The sequence below is a fragment of the Haliotis cracherodii genome, unplaced genomic scaffold (assembly GCF_022045235.1).
Source record: "Haliotis cracherodii isolate W230 unplaced genomic scaffold, xgHalCrac1.p SCAF_19, whole genome shotgun sequence".
NCBI lineage: Eukaryota > Metazoa > Mollusca > Gastropoda > Lepetellida > Haliotidae > Haliotis > Haliotis cracherodii.
Window position 1 is genome coordinate 19,354,789 of NW_027266274.1, and position 22,736 is coordinate 19,377,524.

General features: G+C 40.0%; 1 protein-coding gene across 3 annotated transcripts in view; it reads left to right on the forward strand.

Moving 5' to 3' along the window:
- Positions 1–22,736, forward strand: part of LOC139466842 (serine-rich adhesin for platelets-like) — a 70,124-nt gene that overhangs the window by 10,743 nt on the left and 36,645 nt on the right. For 2 of the 3 annotated variants that reach the window (XM_071248560.1, XM_071248562.1), the window contains exon 2: positions 16,248–16,542. The exons of the other annotated variant lie outside the window; for it this stretch is intronic. In XM_071248560.1, coding sequence (XP_071104661.1) covers positions 16,350–16,542 — 193 coding nt within the window. In that variant the 5' untranslated portion in view covers positions 16,248–16,349. The remainder of the gene's footprint in view (positions 1–16,247; positions 16,543–22,736) is intronic. 3 annotated transcript variants of the gene reach the window in all.

The window sequence follows — 22,736 nt, forward strand, 5'->3', positions numbered from 1 at the left end:
CACACTGAAAAACTGGAAGCAGGTTCAAAATATCTCAGTAAAAACTATCTTTTGTTTTTAAAACTTTTTTTTTTTTGAGACAGTTTTAATTAAATTCACTGCTTGTCAAAAATATTCATCAAAATATGACACTCGTAACCATGGTAATTGAAACTGCCCATGGCCATCTTCTCATATTCAGCAAATGGCAGAATGTTTATTGTTACGGGCAGAAAATCGAACCTTGATTTTTTATTAAGGTAGCCACTTGTATCGATTAGTCTTGCCGTCCGGGCAGTTGTAGCCTACCTGCATCGTCTCTCGTGGTGTCCGGGTTAGAGAGTATTGATTTGCCCTTGTCATCCTGTTTCATTATTACAACCTTCACCTTGGCAGCTGTAGACTGGTCAGAGGATCCTTTTCGATATCAGGACCCCAGTATCCTCAATCCTGGTGCATGCTGTCGTGGGTCACATGACATTCCGTCAGGTGGAATTATAGGAGCCAGATATTTGTGTCTGGATCCTTGTGAGGTACTTGGAAAACGTGATGTGGATGTCAGAGGACAAAATAACATGTTATAATGGATAGTTGTATCAATGCAATAAATCAGTCTGATAAGCTTTGTATCACGATTTGATAAATATGTAAATGAGGTCATCTGGTAGGAATTACTTTTAGTAAACTCTGTGTGCAATGATGGGGTGTTAACTTGCTCTATAAGGTTACTTTATGATGAGATAGAAGTTTCAGATGTACTCTTGTTCATCACTTTCTGATCATCAGACTGTATCATTTCATATTTTTACTGCAGGCACATGGGGATTGTAGGCACATTGGGATGGTAGACACATTGGGGCAGTAGGCACATTGGGATGGTAGACTTTTTGGGGCAGTAGGCACATTGGGATGGTAGACACATTGGGGCAGTAGGCACATTGGGATGGTAGACACATTGGGGCAGTAGGCACATTGGAGCAGTAGACACATTGGGGCAGTAGGCACATTGGGATGGTAGGCTTATGGGGACAGAAGGCACATTGGAGCAGTAGGCACATTGGGGCAGTAGGCACATTGGGGCAGTAGGCACATTGGGGCAGTAGACACATTGGGATGGTAGACACATTGGGGCAGTAGGCACATTGGGATGGTAGGCTTATGGGGACAGAAGGCACATAGGGACAGTAGGCACATTGGGGCAGAAGGCACATTGGGACAGTAGGCACATTGGGGCAGTAGACACATTGGGACAGTAGGCACATTGGGGCAGTAGACACATTGGGACAGTAGGCACATTGGGGCAGTAGACACATTGGGACAGTAGGCACATTGGGGCAGTAGACACATTGGGACAGTAGGCACATTAGGGCAGTAGGCAGAATGGGATGGTAGGCTTGGGACAGAAGGCACATTGGGACAGTAGGCACATTGGGGCAGTAGGCAGAATGGGATGGTAGGCTTGGGACAGAAGGCACATTGGGACAGTAGACACATTGGGGCAGTAGGCAGAATGGGATGGTAGGCTTGGGACAGAAGGCACATTGGGGGAGTAGACACATTGAGACAGTAGGCACATTGGGGTAGTAGGCAGAATGGGATGGTAGGCTTGGGACAGAAGGCACATTGGGATGGTAGGCACATTGGGACAGTAGGCACTTGGGGAAGACACCCTTTCTCAATGTGTTTCTCCATGTTAACAACATGGCTGTAGATCATTTGGCCCTATCGTTAATGGGGTGGGTCACTCAGGCTTTGTATTCCAATGCAGTTTCTAAAGTTATTATTGTAAATAGCAGTATGTCTTCAGCTTCGATTATTTTAAGAATGACATGAGATATTGTGTGTTTGTTTGTTTGTTGTTTAACACCGCACTCAGCAATGTTACAGCTATATGATGGCGTTCTGTAAATAATCAAGTCTAGACCAGACAGTCCAGTCATTGACAACATGAGCGTCTATCCACGTAACTGGGATCAATGACATGACCACCCACCCGCTTGTCACTTCTTACGACAAGCATAGTCGTCTTTTATGGCAAGCATAGGCTGCTAAAGACCTATTCTACCCCGGATCTTCATGTGTGACAGATGATAAAAGAAATGATTACCCTCATGTCTTTCTGTATCTGTATATACATTAGGAATATAATAATATCTGTTACGCTTACCAAAGGTTCTCTTAATACAATTTTATTCCTATTATAGGATATTTACGATATGTAAACACACAAGGCTTATAATCTTTATTTCTATATAGTCAATTTCGGTTGCAACCCATTTGTGTCTCACTGAATTCATCCCCAGTATTAATGACTTGGCTAAATGTGTGTCATCGTACCCTCTTTTGCTCACGGGGGGCACGGGTGGCCCAGTCGTCTAAGGCGCCGCGATTCGCTGTGCAGAGTTGCGTCCCTTAGGCGCGCCAGAAACCTATGATTGTTGGTTTCGAATCCAAGTTCGCCCAGATTATGTTTCTAGGTTTGTCAGCACCATACCCGTGCTCGTGGGTTTCACCAAAGTGGTAAGCGTCTGAGACCTGTATCACTTCGGGCTTTCCTCCCACATTAAGCTGACACGCCACGATATAACTGCAATACTGTTAAAAGCGGCGTTAAACCCAACTCACTCACTCACTCACTCTTTTGCTCATGATATCAATCACTGGTTTGCCTGCCCCAGATTCTTTACTATGGAAAATCACAAAAGTAGCTTCAGTGTAGCTTTACCCCCCTGCTCCCCCGGCGGGGCACCTTCACCTTATATGACCGCTGTAAATAATCGAGCCTGGCCCCGACAAACCATTGATTGATGACATGATTGACATCACATGCTGTCTGGGTACAACGCCAAACACACAGCCTAGTTACATGGGCAGTACAAGGCCCACGTACCTTGTCAACAGAGTCCATTTTAAGACCGTCTCTGAAAGAATTAGATCAAGCTCCCCTTCTAAGACCATCTTTGACAGAATTGGATCTGTGTCCCTCTTAAGACCATCTTTGACGAAACTGGATCTGTGTCCCCTTTTAAGATCATCTTTGACGAAAATGGATCTGTGTCCCCTTTTAAAACCACATTTGACAGAACTGGATCTGCATCCCATTTTAAGACCATCTTTGACAGAACTGGATCCATGTCCCATTTTAATATCATCTTTGACAGAACTGGACCTGTGTCCCCTTTTAAGACCATATTTGATAGAACTGGATCTGTGCCCCCTTTTTAGACCATATTTGACGGAACTGGATCTGTATTCCCTTTTCAGACCATCTTTGACATAAACTGGATCTGTGTCCCATTTTAAGATCATCTTTGACAGAACCGGATCTGTGTCCTATTTTAAGACCATCTTTGACAGAACTGGATCCGTGTCCCATTTTAAGACCATCTTTGATAGAACTGGATCTGTGCCCCCTTTTTAGACCATATTTGACGGAACTGGATCTGTGTCCCATTTTAAGATCATCTTTGATAGAACTGGACCTGTGTCCCCTTTTAAGACCATATTTGATAGAACTGGATCTGTGCCCCCTTTTTAGACCATATTTGACGGAACTGGATCTGTATTCCCTTTTCAGACCATCTTTGACAGAACTGGATCTGTGTCCCATTTTAAGATCATCTTTGACAGAACTGGATCAGGGTCCAATTTTAAGACCGTCTCAAACAGGAACAGGCACCCTCTAAGACAAGCTGAACACAGACTACAACTTGTCTATTTTGCAAAACATATGTCATTTATAAAATTTGAATTAATGTTTCTCAAATTCTGTTTTGTGTTTGCAAATTTTTTTAAATCGAAATTGAAGTTGAACCAATTGTTGACCTGTCAGGTCGTGTTGTCTCAGCAGGATCCAAAGTCCCCGCCCTGTCTGCAAGAGGGTATTTTTCCAGTCACGCCTAATCCACCTGTAAATACCACTGTAGCGTTGTAAGCTGTGCACTAACGCAACATAACTGGTTCTCGCTGTGCACCCAGCATGCATCACTGCCATGCTGCATGTACACCTGGACATTAATTGACATTTTATTCATAGAATGGACTCAAGTAATTGAGAAACTGAATGATGAAGCTATAGTATTGCTGCGTTATATTTATGATGACAATTATTAGAAGAAATGTGTTCTAAGGAAAGTTAAATCCAGATGGAGAGTAACATTTGATCCTAAGATGAGAATCATTTATCATCTTATTTTGTATTTGTGTACTCGTAAATATGATCTAGTTTGACACCTTGAATGTTTTATATATCTAGAAATCTTTTGGAAAGAAAGGTTTTTTATCTGTTTGTTGCTAATTTTGGAAACAAATAAACTGAAAAATTAACACATTTAAAATTAAATAACTTGTAATACATACATCCTAATGTTAAAATTATATACTTGATATCCTTGAAGTGCCTCTGTCACGAAGACAACTCATACGCCCCGACTTAACCTCTCGTGTCGGTCAAGTTGCCCCAGTGATAGCATGTGCTCTTTTTTGGTGAATATTTTGCACGTTCAAGGATTTAAGTTTGGTATAAATAGGAAGTTGTCGAGGCCTGTGTTTAGTTGGCTCGGTGGAGGAAGTGACGGAGAGGGTGAGCAGACAGTGATTGTGTTGACAAGCTGAGCACCATGTCCCGCCATGTTATCATGTAAGTACAGGGGATGTTTGTTGTCCACGGACACTTCCTACTTGTTGGTGGATTCATGTTTCAGCCTCCTTATCACATGCATTTCTATTGTGGAATTCAAGTGTGGTTTTCACAACTTTTGAGGAAATATTATTTTTTCTTTTCAATATGGAGATGACATATTCATTGTGTGGGAATGAAATCATCAGATTATGTGAATACATGTTTCAGTGTAAGGTTATATGAATAAGTACACATTTATGTACACATTTAAGTACACATTTAAGTACACATTTAAGTACACCTGATTAGTGAAGTGCTTACCTGAGACTTACCTGATATACATACTACTTACCTGATGACTGGGCAGTTGCTGCTGGCATGGAAAGAAACACCTTCACACTAAGATATTTAATTTCAACTAAAAACAGTAAATGTTTGAGTGAGTGAGTGATTAAATGAATTGTGTTTAACACTGTTTTTAAAAGTATTCCAGTTATATCACAGTGTGTCAGCTTAATGTGGGAGGAAAGCCCGAAGTGACGTAGGTCTTAGACATTTACCATTTTGATGAAACCCACGAGCACGGGTATGGTGCTGACAAACCTGGAAACATAATTGGGGCAAACCGGGATTCGAACCTACAATAATAGGTTTCTGGCATACCTAAGGGAAGTAACTCGCCTCGCCTTAGACAACTGGGCCACCAGTGCCCCCTAAATGTTTGAGCCTGAACCTATGGATGTTGCTATCTGACTGAATCCTAGGTTCTAATACTGTCTCCTGTGGCACTTGAGGCCTGTAACAGACCATTAAGCTGACATTGTGTAATGTGTTGGTAAAATGTGGTGTTAAGCCTCCCTCACTCACTCACTCTGCAAGGGACACTGTAAGCATCTTGTTATAGTGTTGACCACAAGGCATGGTCTTATTGTCAGGACTCCCACACCGACATGTTGACAGGACTCCCACACCGACATGTTGTCAGGACTCTCACTCCGACATGTTGACCGGACTCCCACACCGACATGTTGACAGGACTCTCACTCAGACATGTTGACAGGAAAAGACTTACAGTAATTGTCAGGACTCCCTCACCGACATGTTGACCGGACTCTCACACCGACATGTTGACAGGACTCTCACTCCGACATGTTGACAGGAAAAGACTTACAGTAATTGTCAGGACTCCCACACCGACATGTTGACAGGACTCTCACACCGACATGTTGACAGGACTCTCACTCCGACATGTTGACAGGACTCTCACTCCGACATGTTGACTGGAAAAGACTTACAGTAATTGTCAGGACTCCCACACCAACATGTTGACAGGACTCTCACACCGACATGTTGACAGGACTCTCACTCCGACATGTTGACAGGACTCTCACTCCGACATGTTGACCGGACTCCCACACCGACATGTTGTCAGGACTCCCACACCGACATGTTGACAGGAAAAGACTTACAGTAATTGTCAGGACTCTCACTCCGACATGTTGACCGGACTCCCACACCGACATGTTGACAGGACTCCCACACCGACATGTTGACAGGACTCCCACACCGACATGTTGTCAGGACTCTCACTCCGACATGTTGACCGGACTCCCACACCGACATGTTGACAGGACTCTCACTCAGACATGTTGACAGGAAAAGACTTACAGTAATTGTCAGGACTCCCTCACCGACATGTTGACCGGACTCTCACACCGACATGTTGACAGGACTCTCACTCCGACATGTTGACAGGAAAAGACTTACAGTAATTGTCAGGACTCCCACACCGACATGTTGACAGGACTCTCACACCGACATGTTGACAGGACTCTCACTCCGACATGTTGACAGGACTCTCACTCCGACATGTTGACTGGAAAAGACTTACAGTAATTGTCAGGACTCCCACACCAACATGTTGACAGGACTCTCACACCGACATGTTGACAGGACTCTCACTCCGACATGTTGACAGGACTCTCACTCCGACATGTTGACCGGACTCCCACACCGACATGTTGTCAGGACTCCCACACCGACATGTTGACAGGAAAAGACTTACAGTAATTGTCAGGACTCTCACTCCGACATGTTGACCGGACTCCCACACCGACATGTTGACAGGACTCCCACACCGACATGTTGACGGGAAAAGACTTACAGTAATTGTCAGGACTCCCACACCGACATGTTGACAGGAAAAGACTTACAGTAATTGTCAGGACTCCCACACCGACATGTTGACAGGACTCTCACTCAGACATGTTGACAGGAAAAGACTTACAGTAATTGTCAGGACTCCCACACCGACATGTTGACAGGACTCCCACACCGACATGTTGACAGGACTCTCACTCCGACATGTTGACAGGACTCTCACTCCGACATGTTGACTGGAAAAGACTTACAGTAATTGTCAGGACTCCCACACCGACATGTTGACAGGACTCTCACACCGACATGTTGACGGACTCTCACTCCGACATGTTGACTGGAAAAGACTTACAGTAATTGTCAGGACTCCCACACCGACATGTTGACAGGACTCTCACACCGACATGTTGACAGGACTCTCACACCGACATGTTGACAGGACTCTCACTCCGACATGTTGACTGGAAAAGACTTACAGTAATTGTCAGGACTCCCACACCGACATGTTGACAGGACTCTCACACCGACATGTTGACGGACTCTCACTCCGACATGTTGACAGGAAAAGACTTACAGTAATTGTCAGGACTCCCACACCGACATGTTGACAGGACTCCCACACCGACATGTTGTCAGGACTCTCACTCCGACATGTTGACGGACTCCCACACCGACATGTTGACAGGACTCTCACTCCGACATGTTGACAGGACTCTCACTCCGACATGTTGACAGGAAAAGACTTACAGTAATTGTCAGGACTCCCACACCGACATGTTGACAGGACTCCCACACCGACATGTTGTCAGGACTCTCACTCCGACATGTTGACAGGAAAAGACTTACAGTAATTGTCAGGACTCCCACACCGACATGTTGACAGGACTCCCACACCGACTTGTTGACAGGATTCTCACTCAGACCTGTTGACAGGAAAAGACTTACAGTAATTGTGAGGACTCCAACACCGACATGTTGACAGACCCCCTCACCGACATGTTGACGGAATCTCACTCCGACATGTTGACGGACTCCCACACCGACATGTTGACAGGACTCGCACTCCAACATGTTGACTGGAAAAGACTTACTGTAATTGTCAGGACTCCCAAACCGACATGTTGACAGGACTCGCACTCCGACATGTTGACAGGGAAAGACTTACTGTGATTGTCAGGACTCCCACACCGACATGTTGACAGGACTCGCACTCCGACATGTTGACAGGACTCTCACTCCAACATGTTGACTGGAAAAGACTTACTGTGATTGTCAGGACTCCCACACCGACATGTTGACCGGACTCCCACACCGACACGTTGACAGGACTCCCACACTGGCCATGTTGACTCAGCGTTCCCATGGATGGAACAGACAAAATTATCTTCCATACTGTTTCCCAGCTGTCGCTTTTGTCTCCAACACTGAAATATATGTGCAGGATATTGATACCCGAACATGATGGCCATGATCGATGTTCCATATGTGTTAAGTGCAGTGAGATAGCCCACTGGTTATAGTGCTTGTCCAAAATCCTGGTTTGATTCCCAGATATCAACATTATGTACAAGCTCTTTAAGAATTATGATAAAATGCACAAGCTTTAAAAATATTTACACATATTTAAGTTATGATGACTCTTTAAATAGAATCTGACCTCCACAATGTCGGACAAGTCCATTTTATGGGCCGCTAGGTATTTCACTCATATTCTCACAATCCTCAAGTCAATTCCCTGCACCTTTTCTCCCAATACCGTTTGTGCTAGTTCTCCTGTGTTTGGATGCGATCGTTCGGCCATTGCCTTTGTCTGCGTTGCCCATTTACATCTATGGGGAATTACTCACAAGACACTCCCCTTTCAAAAAAATTGTTGTCCAATATACAACATAAGTTGGGAGCGCATTTTCGAATCTCCAAAAATGACGTCGGGATAGAACACGTCGGGATAGAACATCTTGAAATAAACCACACTTCGTTCTTCATTGTTCTTTGCCATTTATTATCTATCTTATATAGGCATTTTGTCAATCAAACTAAAACCTGACAATTAATTGGTACAGCTTGATAATGACCATCTATAAGGGGGTTTTGTACCAGTTTCCTATTGTTTATAAAGTAACTTTTCACCATGGTTTCATTTTTAAAAATTCTATTATTTTAATATATATCCTGTTGAGGCTTGTTTTGATGATGTGAGTAGTGTCATAGCGACTGATTTACAAATACAGTCGTGCCTCGTTTATACAGATCACTTGCATCATTGCACAATTCGTCCGTATAAACGAATTTCCGTATAACTGAAACCAGCTTCTTATTGGAGATTTAGCCACTTCTGTTTGTCTTTTAAAACAAGCTCGTCTCAAACATAACTCAGTGTCACTTGGTTAATTGACTTTTCACGAATCAAAGGATTACCACCAGCGGAAGTGTATTGTCCGGATAAGTGAGACAATTTTGTGTGCATTTCAGTGTTTTGTGTATGAAAATGACCATCCGGTTCCGGAAACTGAATTTCCATATATAGGGGTAAATTTATATAGTAATTATTTCGTTTTGAATGAAAATCGTCCGGGAACCGAGCATGACTACCATTGTCTGAAGTACATTTGATTCCAAAGACTGATTACCCAGTAGCCATGACATGTATATGTCTCCGTATCTTAATTGTCATTATTTATAAGACACTAATCCCCGTTGTTAATCCTCACCAACATTTCATTGTATTTTGACTGTCAATCAGCCTGGGCTACGGTATCAGTTCCCTTTAACTACTGCTTTTTATAGTATGGCATTTATTGCCCTGTTCCCAAGTTTAGTGTCAAGCTTTTCATGATTTGCTCTAGTTTTTCTGACGTTTTATTGACTGAAGTTTATTTACTAGGTGTTGAAAATCATTTATAGGGTTTTTATAGATCAAATCTGCCAGTCTATATTACGCACTGCACTAGATGGACTTTCTTGGTTTTGTTACCATATAAAATGTTGAGAAATCAGGTAAGTTGACTTAGCCTGATGGAAAACTTGCAGGGCCATAACCACCTACCCCTCTTAAGGAATTAATTTTTTTATCCGACATCAAACTTTTGAACTGGTCCCTAAGCCTATAGTATTTGAATCTGGGTACTGCTTAAGTTTTTAACATTTTGTTTATGACAAGAACCTCTTGACTTTTATGCATAGTTTCCAAATCTGATAGTACTTTAAGCCTGTGACTCGACAGAGGGGAGATTTGAAAGATTGCCCCAATATCACTGTCAATGGTGAGTGAGTGAGTGAGTATGGTTTTACGCCGCTTTTAGCAATATTCCAGCAATATCACGGCGGGGGACACCAGAAATGGGTTTCACACATTGTACCCATGTCGGGAATCGAACCCGTGTCTTCGGCGTGACAAGTGAACGCTTTAATGGTATCAATGGAATATCAGGGGGCAGTCAATTCAAACTCTCACAGGACCAGCTATGTAAGAAACATCTTGTCCAAACCATGCGCAACCTTCAACCTACGAACAGATCAATCTTGTGTAGACGATTGTAAAACGGAGTCCATTGTGGGGTAAGGTCAGAGTTCAAGAGTCAAGGTCACTGTTTTCACAATGGCAATATTTCACATATAACTCTTGAATAGGTCCTATTGATTTATATTGAAATAGCCACTATGTCACTTCCCATGCTTTCTATAGAATAATGGCAACATTGCGTGTATTATTTACGACACCAAGCTGGCGTTAGGCGTGAGATGACTGTTTTAACGCTGTTTAGCTGTTGGTGCAGCAACTAGGACCAATCACATTGCAGTTTAACAGAATTATATTTCAAAAACATTCTAATGAATGTTTTTGAAAAGGCAGTGCTTTTGTGATATTTTCAATTTTCATTGAACATCTGTCATGAGAGGTAAGCTGGGAAATGTTTTCATCCAAACTGTGCTTTGTTGATATTCTTTGTTGTACTCCATTTTGTCCGTTTCTCTAAATGTCGCATAATATGTGAAACGTTTTTGAAAAATGTGGGACATGGTACCCAACTTATTGTTGTAATTGTATTGAATTCTTTAGATATCCATGGTTGGGGGACTTGTTGTCATGACGATGAAAGGTCAAGGTTTTTGTGTCAGTGACATTGGCTCTGTCTAATTTGTAAGGCCATGACAGTATCTGGTTTACTTGTAGTGTACTGCCACAGCTTGTAAACAGCTGGCATCAGATTGTAGAAGACCTGTGTCTCCATCTGGAAAAGGTTGTGTTTTCATCCCCACATTTGTCCCTTCACATTTTTGTTTCATCCCCTTCACATTTCCGTTCTGTCCCTTCACATTTTTGTTTCATCCCCTTCACATTTCTGTTCTGTCCCTTCACATTTTTGTTTCATCCCCTTCACATTTCTGTTCTGTCCCTTCACGTTTCCGTTCTGTCCCTTCACATTTCCGTTCTGTCCCTTCACATTTCTGTTCTGTCCCTTTACATTTCTGTTCTGTCCCTTCACATTTCCGTTCTGTCCCTTCACATTTCTGTTCTGTCCCTTTACATTTCTGTTCTGTCCCTTCACATTTCCGTTCTGTCCCTTCACATTTCTGTTCCGTCCCTTCACATTTCTGTTCTGTCCCTTCACATTTCCGTTCTGTCCCTTCACATTTCCGTTCTGTCCCTTCATATTTCTGTTCTGTCCCTTTACATTTCTGTTCTGTCCCTTCACATTTCTGTTCTGTCCCTTCACATTTCTGTTCTGTCCCTTCACATTTCCGTTCTGTCCCTTCACATTTCCGTTCTGTCTCTTGACATTTCTGTTTTTCCGTTCTGTCCCTTCACATTCCATTCTGCCCCTTCACATTTCCGTTCTGTCCCTTCACATTTCCGTTTTGTCCCTACAGATTTCCATTCTGTCCCTTCACATTTCAGTTCTGTCTCTTCGCATTTGTTGACCTCAGATAGAAGTACAGATTTTTATCTAGGATCCTAAACTAAGTGCCGCTGGCAGGCACATATTTTGTTCAAATTTTTGCTTTCTTTTTTTTCTATGTTTTAATGCATGTATTTTAATGATGTACTTTCATATTACATTCTATGCAATAATGTAAATCTAGGCATTAAAGCATCTCCCTCTTCATTGGTCCTGCTACCAGTGAAATACAAGTCTCCTCTACCAAGTTATAACATTAGTTATAACTATAACAGCAACACTTGGAAAATGGATAATTCCAATGTGGGAATTTATATGGACATTTGGTGCAGACTTGGGGCTGTGTATCTGCTTCTGGGCAGATCCAGATAAATCTCTTATGCTAGTGAGTATTATAAATACAGCTGTGAGTGCAAGAATCATTTCAGAAGCATTAAAGCCATTGGACTGAACACAAATGGCAGTCTCTCTTTGACCTTGACCTTGGTTGAGTGGCACATCACCTTGAATGCTGGCAGGTCCAGCTGTTCTGTGACCACATCTGTCGTGTCGTGACCTGCAACACTGTTTACCTGTGCAAACTGCAGCGTTGATGTGACAAACTGCACGTACCCACGCCGATGTTGGCGCAGTAGCAGGTGATGTGTTTGACTTGGCTTGACACACATAGTTGCAAAGGCTGTCCACGTGCAAAAAACTTCTTCACAAACATGTTGCCATCTTCGTCATGACATCAAAGTCGAGTGCCATGTTTGGTTTCCTCTTTTAAGGTGAAGTGGGGGATTGTGGGTAAGATGGTTTCTTGTCGTAACAGCCGACTGAATGGCGACGTGTTAGTCTCAATGGCTGCTGAGTTTTTTGTTTGTTGTTTAACGCGGCACTTGGAAATGTTCCAGCTATGTATTGGCGGGCTGTAAATAATCAAATCTGGATCAGACAATCCAATGATTGACGTCATGAGCATTGATTTACGCTATTGGGATAAGATGATATGCATGATGCACCCGATCTTCTACAGCTCAAGCTATTTCTTAGTGTCCACTCCATGGTATGACTGGAACACTGCTCACAGTGACCAAAACTTAACTCACTCACTCACTCCATCTTATACTGTGATGGCGTGTCATTGTTCTATCGACCAATGGGTTATCTAATCCCAGGTGCCCCGGTGATAAAGCGGTTCTATTGTTTGGAAGGTAGCACTGTAAGGCACCATTATGACATAACATGAAATGTGTCGTTTGATGATCTTTATTGTGGGGATTTTGTTGCAAATTATAAAAATAATGTGAGTCAATAAAGTTTCCTGTTTCTCCATACCATATCTTCATACCATTATTTCCTTCAACGCTATCGAAACTGTTATGAAGTAAACATAGAAACTGACATGAAGATAGGGAAGTAGTATGCCCTTGTGAAGGTCAGAATCGCAGCAGGAAGTAAGTTATCCACGCTACCATTTAGTATTAGGACAGGGGGTGGATCTTTGTTTGAGACACAATATTTTTTCAGACGCTGATTCAAAATGCACTGTGTTTTTCTGTGAAAGGAACCAGTCAGTTTGAGTTTTTATAAACAAATAAGCATGTCTAGTGAACAATTTGTTTTTCTTTTTTGTAAAACCTGAGCACATGTTTCATGTTTTTCACGATCTGGCGCCATCTTCAGTCCAGAAGTTGAAGTTCTGGCTGTGACAAGCGGAAATAGATTGTATAATTAGGGATGATTGGTAAATTGAACCGTTAATTGGTTGGTCGGAATGAGTTTGAGGAGTTTACAGTGTGTTTTCAGTGAATTTTCTGGAAAGATCTGCCCAAATATTAACCGTAACCCTAACCCAATTGTTTTAATACTTGTAGCCAGGGGTTGCGGAAGACGGGAGTTTACAAAGTTTCTATTACTGCCAACTCTCACATGCCACTCTGCCTAACAAAGGGGCCTCAGTCCCCCATTCTTAATTTTGAAAACTGATCGTATGTTTTGATATTACACCTCTATCTTTTCATTACATTTATTCCTGAATTATTTTCTTAAACATTTGTTGATGTCCTTTTTAATATGTCAGACAGGGGCTGATGTCTCTGTGTGTACACTGTAAATAATAACACGGGTCTTTCCTACCTGGTCACATTCTGGTGTGTACCTGTTCATGATTCAGCCCTTTACACAGGGAGCCATTGTTTACTTCACCCACTAAACTTGTTGTCATCAGGTTTAGAAAACACTCAAAAACTGGATGTTTTTTCATTAATAATAAAGACATACATCGTGGACTTGAAATGTCCTTGAACATGACAAGGTCATGGATTATTATGTTTGTGTTTGATTGACATGTACACATTATGACTTATTCAGATAAATATTGCAGAGCAAAAAGATACCAAACAACCTGGATTATTCACAATCAGTATGGGAACCAGTAAAAGAATAATATCTGGCCTTGGACGACATATCAATCTTTTATGTGATAGTTTTATGATTTACATTCCTGCCTGTTCCGAAGTTACCAAGTAACACAACTTCAGTTGAGCAGATGACTGAGTAGGAGTGATTAACAGTTGTAGGGATACGTTATAATTTGTTTTTCAGTTGGAATATCAACATAACACTATATTGTCCCTGCATCCCTAGATGAAGGGTCTTATTTCTGTATTCTTGAAATGTTTGCTGCCACGTTGAATATGACATTAATATACTCACTGCCAAAAGAAACGCAAACCTCAGAAACATAATTATAGAGAATTGTGTACACTAAGAAGAGGTGTTTCCAATGTGTACCAATTAATAACAAAACTAACAATCAGTCAAGTGTTACCACAGTGTCTTTATTCTTATCACAATATGCTGCACGTGATTTCCATACTTTACACGCTATTCCTGCACGAGACAAATAATGCATCTCGAGTCATGTATCTATGACGTCACATGTGATGCGCTCATGAGCGTCGGTTTACACAATATACCAGTATGTTCGTTTGTGCATCAAATCAATCTTATATCTTGAATATGAATAATTCTTCATAGTTTAACCAACATGTATGATATTCATGTTTCTTTTGTTGTTGAGTATGTTATGTAGATCTATACTTATGTGTTTTTTGCATTTCTGTTACATCTGAAACCTGGATGTGAATATAGGTTAATCTTGTGAAAATATTTGGCTTGCTGTAAAATGTGTTAAAAGTGAATTTAGAAGATGCAACAGTTTGAAATGACACGATGTCATGCACCTTACACACGTTCCTGTTATTGCGGTGAATACGATACTTGCATCACTGTCTCACACAACAATGGCTGCACATGGGGTTGGTTTAGGGATTGTCTCATAAGTGTTTAGTCCCATTTCCCTTTGACTTTAAACTTATATTTTTTTAAAAAGAGTAGAATTTTGTTTTTGAAGTTTTATTGAAATTGATCAAAAGAAGTTCAAGAACACCTGTTTCTTTCATATTTATAGTTAATCTGGCTGGTGGATATTTCAAAAAGGGCTTCAGATTGTGGTGTTCTTTAACTTTTGAGTAGTATATTATTTCAGTGTTATTATAGTCTTAAAAAAATAATCATTGAAAAAAGGGACACATTACTTTTGAGAAAATCCCTACTGGAAGGTGGTGGTTTTTCATTCTACAACAATCCCAAATTAGCAGGACGAAGTCAATGCACTCGTCTCTCTCTGTACGTGCAGACTGGCAGATTATGATTTCATAAAGTCTGTTGAAACAGATGGCTGTCATTCTGACCTTGTCATGTGATAAGAACTGTTTTATGACAATGTTTTACAGCTTAGTGTCTATTACACACCTTTGGAAAAAATTGTTTATGAATGTGAATACAAAATACTCAATGTATGTCATGATGTAAAATTATTAAATATATTTATCGACTTTATACATTCATTATTTCTGATTATTTGTTAATTAAGCAACATTTGGGAAACAGCCTGCATATTCATCATGGTAGTACCGTATTCGCCACTTGAAAACAAATATTTCAAATGTCAAAGGAACGAGAAGTTTGTTATTAAAGTTATTTGGCAGTTATGATAGATCTTCTACGCTTCTGTTTTCTGGAAACAATATCAGTAATATAGATCATGATATATTGAGTGGCACGCAAATTCGCAGCCTTTGTATGTAAAGATTACATACAGATTGCTCTAGCAGTTCGTCAGGGGGCACCTAATTTGAAAAGAGTGCGTAATATGTCAAATATGGTAACTGAATATTGAAACATTATTACTTTATGACTCATTTAGTGACTAACAGCCTATCACTGATATTTTTATGTAAGTAAATACAAAATACTCAGTGTGTATTAAATGATGTAAAATCATTAAAAATATTCATTGAAATTTATGTATCCTTATAATATTTCTGATTATTTGTTATGTAAACAACAACAACACTGAATGTATTCACAAACAGCCTTCATGTTGAACATGGTTCATTGAACAATGAGAAATTATAGTTTTATGACTCAGGCAGTGATTAACAGCCCTGTTGATACAGCAACAGACCCTTTTAAGTCAGCCACTTTCATCTCAGCTTCTTTTGTTTGTTTTGGTGATGGTAGTTTTCTTTTATTGGCAGGGCCAGCCTCCTAGCTCCCCCAACGGCAACAATGGACTCTCCCTGGCTGGGAAGCCGGTCTCTCGCTGATCAATAGCAGTTTGGTAAAAGGCTCGTTCCAATATGGAGATCTGTGGTTGGGATCACGGTCAGAGGATGGATAAAGGGACCTACGCTCTCGTCCCTCCGACTTGGGATACGATATCGGAATTATACAAACAAGTCGTCAAATTTGTCAGTCATTTTCCCTTCAAAAAACGCCTGGTTCTGTATTTTGTGTTCCGTGGAACCAGTGTGAAGGTTGACTTGGGAGATGGTGAGTACTTGTATAACCTACACACATCCTTCACAGGCTCTAACACCTATATCTCCCCGTCTGTCGTTGTGATGAGATATACAGCAAGCAAGCAGTCTCCATCACAACATCTGTGTTTAATTGTCATGCAAATGTCATGAATCGAAGGCTTGACACATTATGGAATTTAAGGTGCAGTGATACATTTTATTTTCTGGGGCAGTCATTTTGGAAACCTGACACCCAATTAACACTGTGTTGCGGTGATTAGCATCATGCAGATGGATGGATTAGCGATGTAACACAGTGATTAGACATAAATTAGCAGGATGCACACACCGACTGATCATCTTGTAGTAATGTTATCAAATATGCATGATAATTATGGAGCCATGTTTTCAATCATTATGCAGGTGATATATTGATAAACAACACATTTAATCAATATATACGGTTATCTACCAGTCATTTTATTAATATCACATGTTTTGTTGGTAAACACTCGGGTCCATATACCACCCAAAGACAGACAGGAATTTAAGCTATTTATAGTAACATGCTCCAAGACCCAAAATACTGCTTCCTTGTCTAGGATGTGATACCTGATTTGCGAACATCCACATTCTCAATGTTCAATGACCTAATTCAAACTCTTATGATTAACTGTACATTGAGCCAGTCTTTATATAAAGCTTGTTATCTTACCACTGGATACAAATTCCTTTGCCAAAATCATGACCTTTTCAATGTTAAATGCTTTGAAAATAGGCTTCAAAAACATTTTGATGTTTTTTTGTTTTGGTAATGGAATATAAAGTTATAAGTATTTATTCCCTAGTCGGTGGTTAATTAATTATGGTACAGAGGCAGGAGCTACATGGAATGTCACTCCGGCAGGCGATGACCTTTGCCTTGTGGAAGCGAGATGTTGGTGTTATGAAACTGCTCTTCAGTGATAAACTTTGGAGAGACAGTGGAATTTGGATCATTAATTCTGTTTGTTTGTTCTTTAGTGGTTTATTTAATCATCAAATAATAACCATGGCCAAATATTACTTTTTGTGAATGTTTGTATGTGAAAGATGTGATGTTTATATATGCAACATTGTTTTAGAAAATGTTATTTTGATGATGTCATTGTTTTATGTGATGGAGATCATCTGACACAGTTCACCAATACGCAGGTGCTTGTTGATATATACATGGGATAAACACAATCAGCCACATTCTGTAGCAATACATCTTTTTGTAGGATCATTTGACAATTTTGTCTCATGAAATGCACATTCAGACGATGTAGAAGTTGGTAGTGGGTGACATTTGGAATTTATGATGGCAGGGCTATTATATTTCTTATCATAATGTCTTGGTAGTGCTTAATAAAACATGGTCATTGATATCTAACATGTTTTTGAGGGATATTGCATATATATTGTAAAACAAATGTGGGTAAATGTTGCTTTCAAATGAAATCTTGAAATACTAACACTGCTGACAGTGTCCCACGTATATGCCTTAGTGTTATAATTGTTGTAAATCATTTTTAACATATGGGAGTTACAAACGTATTAGCACTGAGATTGCTTTGTGGAACAGTCCATGCCATCACAATATCACTCACTGGATTTTCTGGTAAGACTCAATTATTTTTAGGCTGTTGTCATTTATCTGGAATATTGCTGAGTGTAGTGACAAACCAAAAAACAAACAAACAAACCGATCCTGACCCTTGATCTGTTGTAGTTGCCACTTACATTGAAGCAAAACCTTGGGGATCAGGACTAGTTTTGGGGTTACTTTTTTGTAGTTAAGACTGAGAAATACAATTTCATAAAAATAACACCAAAAATATTCATGATCCCCAAGGTTCTAACTTTTTTGTCCAGTATATTGAACTCCATATTTATTGTGTATAACTCAAAAGATATTAATCTTGTGATAAACAGCATATGAATTGCTTGTTGGTTTAACACCGCACCCAGCCATGTCGTGGCAATGACAACAGCCTGAAAATAAATGAATCTAGACCAGACAATTGATATACTGAACAACTTCCCACGCGATCCAAGTATACTACCCAAAATAAGTTAAGGACCTGTGATTCCCCCCCCCCCCCCCCCCCCCCCCCCCTTGATATTGTTGGAATATTGTTGGAATATTGTTGGGATATTGTTAAAAGCAGCTTAGAACCCAACTCACTCACTCATATTACAGCAAGGAACTGATCTATAGTAATATGAAATAATCAGGTGATCCTTAACTTTCTTGAGTAGTATGATGATGACTAGAAATGAACCAAGTCACCAAGCCTAATCACCTGATGCGATGAGACCTTTGCACCTCAACAACTAGTAGCATCTGCTCCTGGCCTATTGTGATCCGGAATATGATGTTTCTATGTTTATTGTTTTACACCACACTCAGCAATATTCCAGCTATATGACGGCAGTCTGTAAATAATCAAGTCTTGACCAGACAATCCAGTGATTGACATCATGAGCATCAATCCACGCAATTGGGATACAAAGTCATTCATCAACCAAGTCAGCGAGTCAGACCACCCAATCCCTTTAGTCGCTTCTTACAACAAGCATAGTTGCCTTTTACGGCAAGCATTGGTTGCCGAAGACCTATTCTACCCCGATTTTTCACTGGTGCCCGGAATATGACCTATTCAGGGGGAACATTAACTATAGAACATGTGTGAGTGAGGGAGTGAATGAATGTTGTTTTGCGCTGAAGTCAGCAAATTGTTATAATCTATCTGATAATCTATATAACTATCAGCAGCCTGTTATCACATCCGAGGCAGGCAAATAAGTCAATAACAGTCTGTGTGTAGGAGTGATCGAGTGTAGAAGCCAATATTGTTTTACGCCACAATCGTGGTCTGTGAAAAGTCGATTCTGGACTAAGTAATGAGGTGATTGACTGCATGAACAATGATTCATGCTGTCCGGGTGTGAGACCATGCAATAAGCCAGGTCACATATAACAACCACCTAATCCTCATTAATCTCTCAAAATCAACATGGTTGATGAAGACCCAGGTAATTCCACACCTGAGTACAAAACCCCAGGTATTTTGCCCCATGATTAACTTGATTACAAATTACAGTAATTACATCCTATATTACAAATGTCCTTCAGTGACCCCGGGGTAGAAACTTGGGGGACTTGGTTAGAAATTTGTTTTGTTAATTTGGATTAGGTGATGTCTGGCTGTCTCAACGTGGAGAATTTTGTTTTACATGATGTTAAGGCAGCAAATTTGAGATATTATCATGCAAACCTGGAGTATGGACTTAGATATGCTAAGTAAGAATAGGATGTACATTTTATAAGGAAAATATTATATTTAAAAAATATCAAATTTTATTGATATTAAAAAATATGGAATCGCATTGACCTGTTGTAGATTGAGCTCCCACGATCTCATGATAGAGAAGGGAAGATGGGCGCGACCTACATTAGATCTCGTAGATAGGCTATGTCCTACTTGTGGCCCAGATATAGAGGATGAATGTCATGTTTTGTTAGTCTCCCATCATATTCATGTGCACATACTAGATATATACCATTTTGCTATAGAACAAATCCCAATATGGTCAATTTTATCCAACTAATACTAAATATCAATAAAAAAATGAGGCCAAATGTGTTTATCATATATTAATAAACGTAAAGTTTTTCCTTAAATGATAAAACATAAATAATAAAACCCACCCTAAGCACGCCACATTTATTCTGATAAAAAATGCAGACCTCACTTGATCCATAAATCATAAGGTCATGGGCCTTTTTTCCATAAAGATTTGTTGCTAATGATTGGAATAATTATTGACCGCAGAGAGTGCTGGCTTTGACAAGTAGGTCACAGTGGTTATAAAGCTGTCACGTAGGTTTGAGTACACTTGTATGTATTACGCCTATGTTGGCCAGGCCGAGCACCTCTACGTCATAAACATGTCAATAATTCTATCCTTACATATATATATAGATAATACATACATGATCAAGCTACAAGAATATAAGCATAACCAATATTCAAATAAAATGTAACTAACGCGGCAAGATTTGGACAACGCACCAAAACTAAAACCGTCTAACCAAGGTTAGAATTCTTGTTGACTGCACTGAATTTCAGTTCACAGTCTTTTTAAATACCCATTCAATCACACAGCTCATACAACAAAAGACGTTCACTCCTGACCCAAGCAATCTTACATAACTGTACAACTTTAAAGCTCACAGCTTACATACAGTCCAACCACACTCTAGTACATACAATCAAACCAACTTCAGAGAAATATATACACTGTGATCTTGACAGCAACACCCCCCTTGTGTCGTATGAATGACTGGTGTATGGGTTTGATAGTGAGGCCTTGCACCTCATGAAGAAATAAATACTTTTGTTGTGTTATAGGTGGCACTTGTGTTAATTAAGTATGTATTTCACCTTTGTATTGTTCGCCACATTCAGCAATATTCTAGCTATATGACAGCGATATAGGGTGGACAGAATCGTTGACTTGGTTGATGCATGTCATCATATCCCTACTGATCATGATGTCAGTCACTGGATGGTCTGGTTCAGACTTGTTAATTTACAACCAATGCCATTATCATTCAAAACTGGCTCCCATAGGAGATATGGCTTGGGTGAGATCAAGCATTGTACATTGTAGATATTGCTGCAATGAATTTGCATCACAATGCTTTGCAGACCATTGTGACGTCATTGGTTACCATGATGTCACAATCAAATGACATCACCAATGGCTCTGCTACTGAAGCTGTTAGCAGTACTTTTTACACTTTAGACACTGTTTATTACTGTCTACAAACTGAAAAAGTTGATAAAATGATATTGGATGATTAATAAAATCTCACCCGCGTGTCTTTTGATATCAAGTATATCAACACTCGATATATTTGATATAAAAAAACACTTGAGTGAGATTTTCTCCTTACCTGGAATATTGCTGAGATAAAGATGGGGTTGGGGACGAATCATGGAGAAATCTATTTGGTTTCCACTGAACTCTATTATTCTGTTCCACCCAATAACCTTTAACTACAAACAGAATCAAGGCTGAAAACCCCCAGACAACTGATACACAGTTTATGGCTGAAGGAATGCTGTTTGTATCTGTTCAAATTATTTCATTTGAGTCCCACTAAATAACAGTAGCCATGTGCTGCTGGCTCGATGTTTCTCTTTGTACTGTAGATTCGTTTAGGATCCAATTAATATAACCCATATTAGTCGTCATCAATTTAGTGGAGTGTTTGGGATAAGTGAAATGTATACATATGCACAACCTTTCTTCGTCCATTTATTATTTATGAAATATTCATACACTTTTAACTCTTACAGATAAAAAACAATGTGAGCCTTCTTCAGAGTTTCTGCCTCGGTCACGATGTGCTGTTAGTTTACTGTATCAAGTTTATCTGTTTGGAGATGATTACTGACATCAATTCTTATTTTCAACTGATCTTTTAATTAAATTACCGATTAAATTAACAGGCAACAAGTTCAGTAAAAATCAATTAAGTATATTCTGATATTTGTTTACTTTGTAATGATAATCTCACTGGAGATTAATAAGAAGTCCCAATGTGGACAGCATTCTGAATATAAAAATGGCTGTATGAATATTATACTATCTTCTTCAAAGCTTTCATTCTCTTGGTAGTATTACCTGGAGACGGAGGAAGGATGATAGGTTTTTGTCGATCAGAGCTGAGGACTCTGGATGGGACTGGAAACTTTCATCAATGACATAGAAGGCCTGCTTTATTATAGAATGTTCTATTTGTGTGCTGGGGAAATAGGAAAGATTGAGTGGACATATGTGTTCTGTATTATGTTTCTGCAGATGAATCAGATTATTTATTGGAGTTAACGTCATCACGAGTAGATGTAGTCTGTAATGGAGGTCTTTGCTTGCATGCAGAATTCTGTGTGGGAAGAATTGATTAACTGTGCACGCGTCAGGGCTTAATCTGCTGATTTAGCATGATAAAAATAATACATATTGATAGCCGATATTTTTGCCTCAACATTAATAGCAACTGATATTAAGAAGTAATGAAGACGTGTTAATGTTATAGCAGCAATGGACTGACTGACTTTAACTAACTGCTATTTGTTTGTTGTCATTGCGCTTCCTCAGAGGTATGGATTGGCAGAGGCTTAGTCTTTG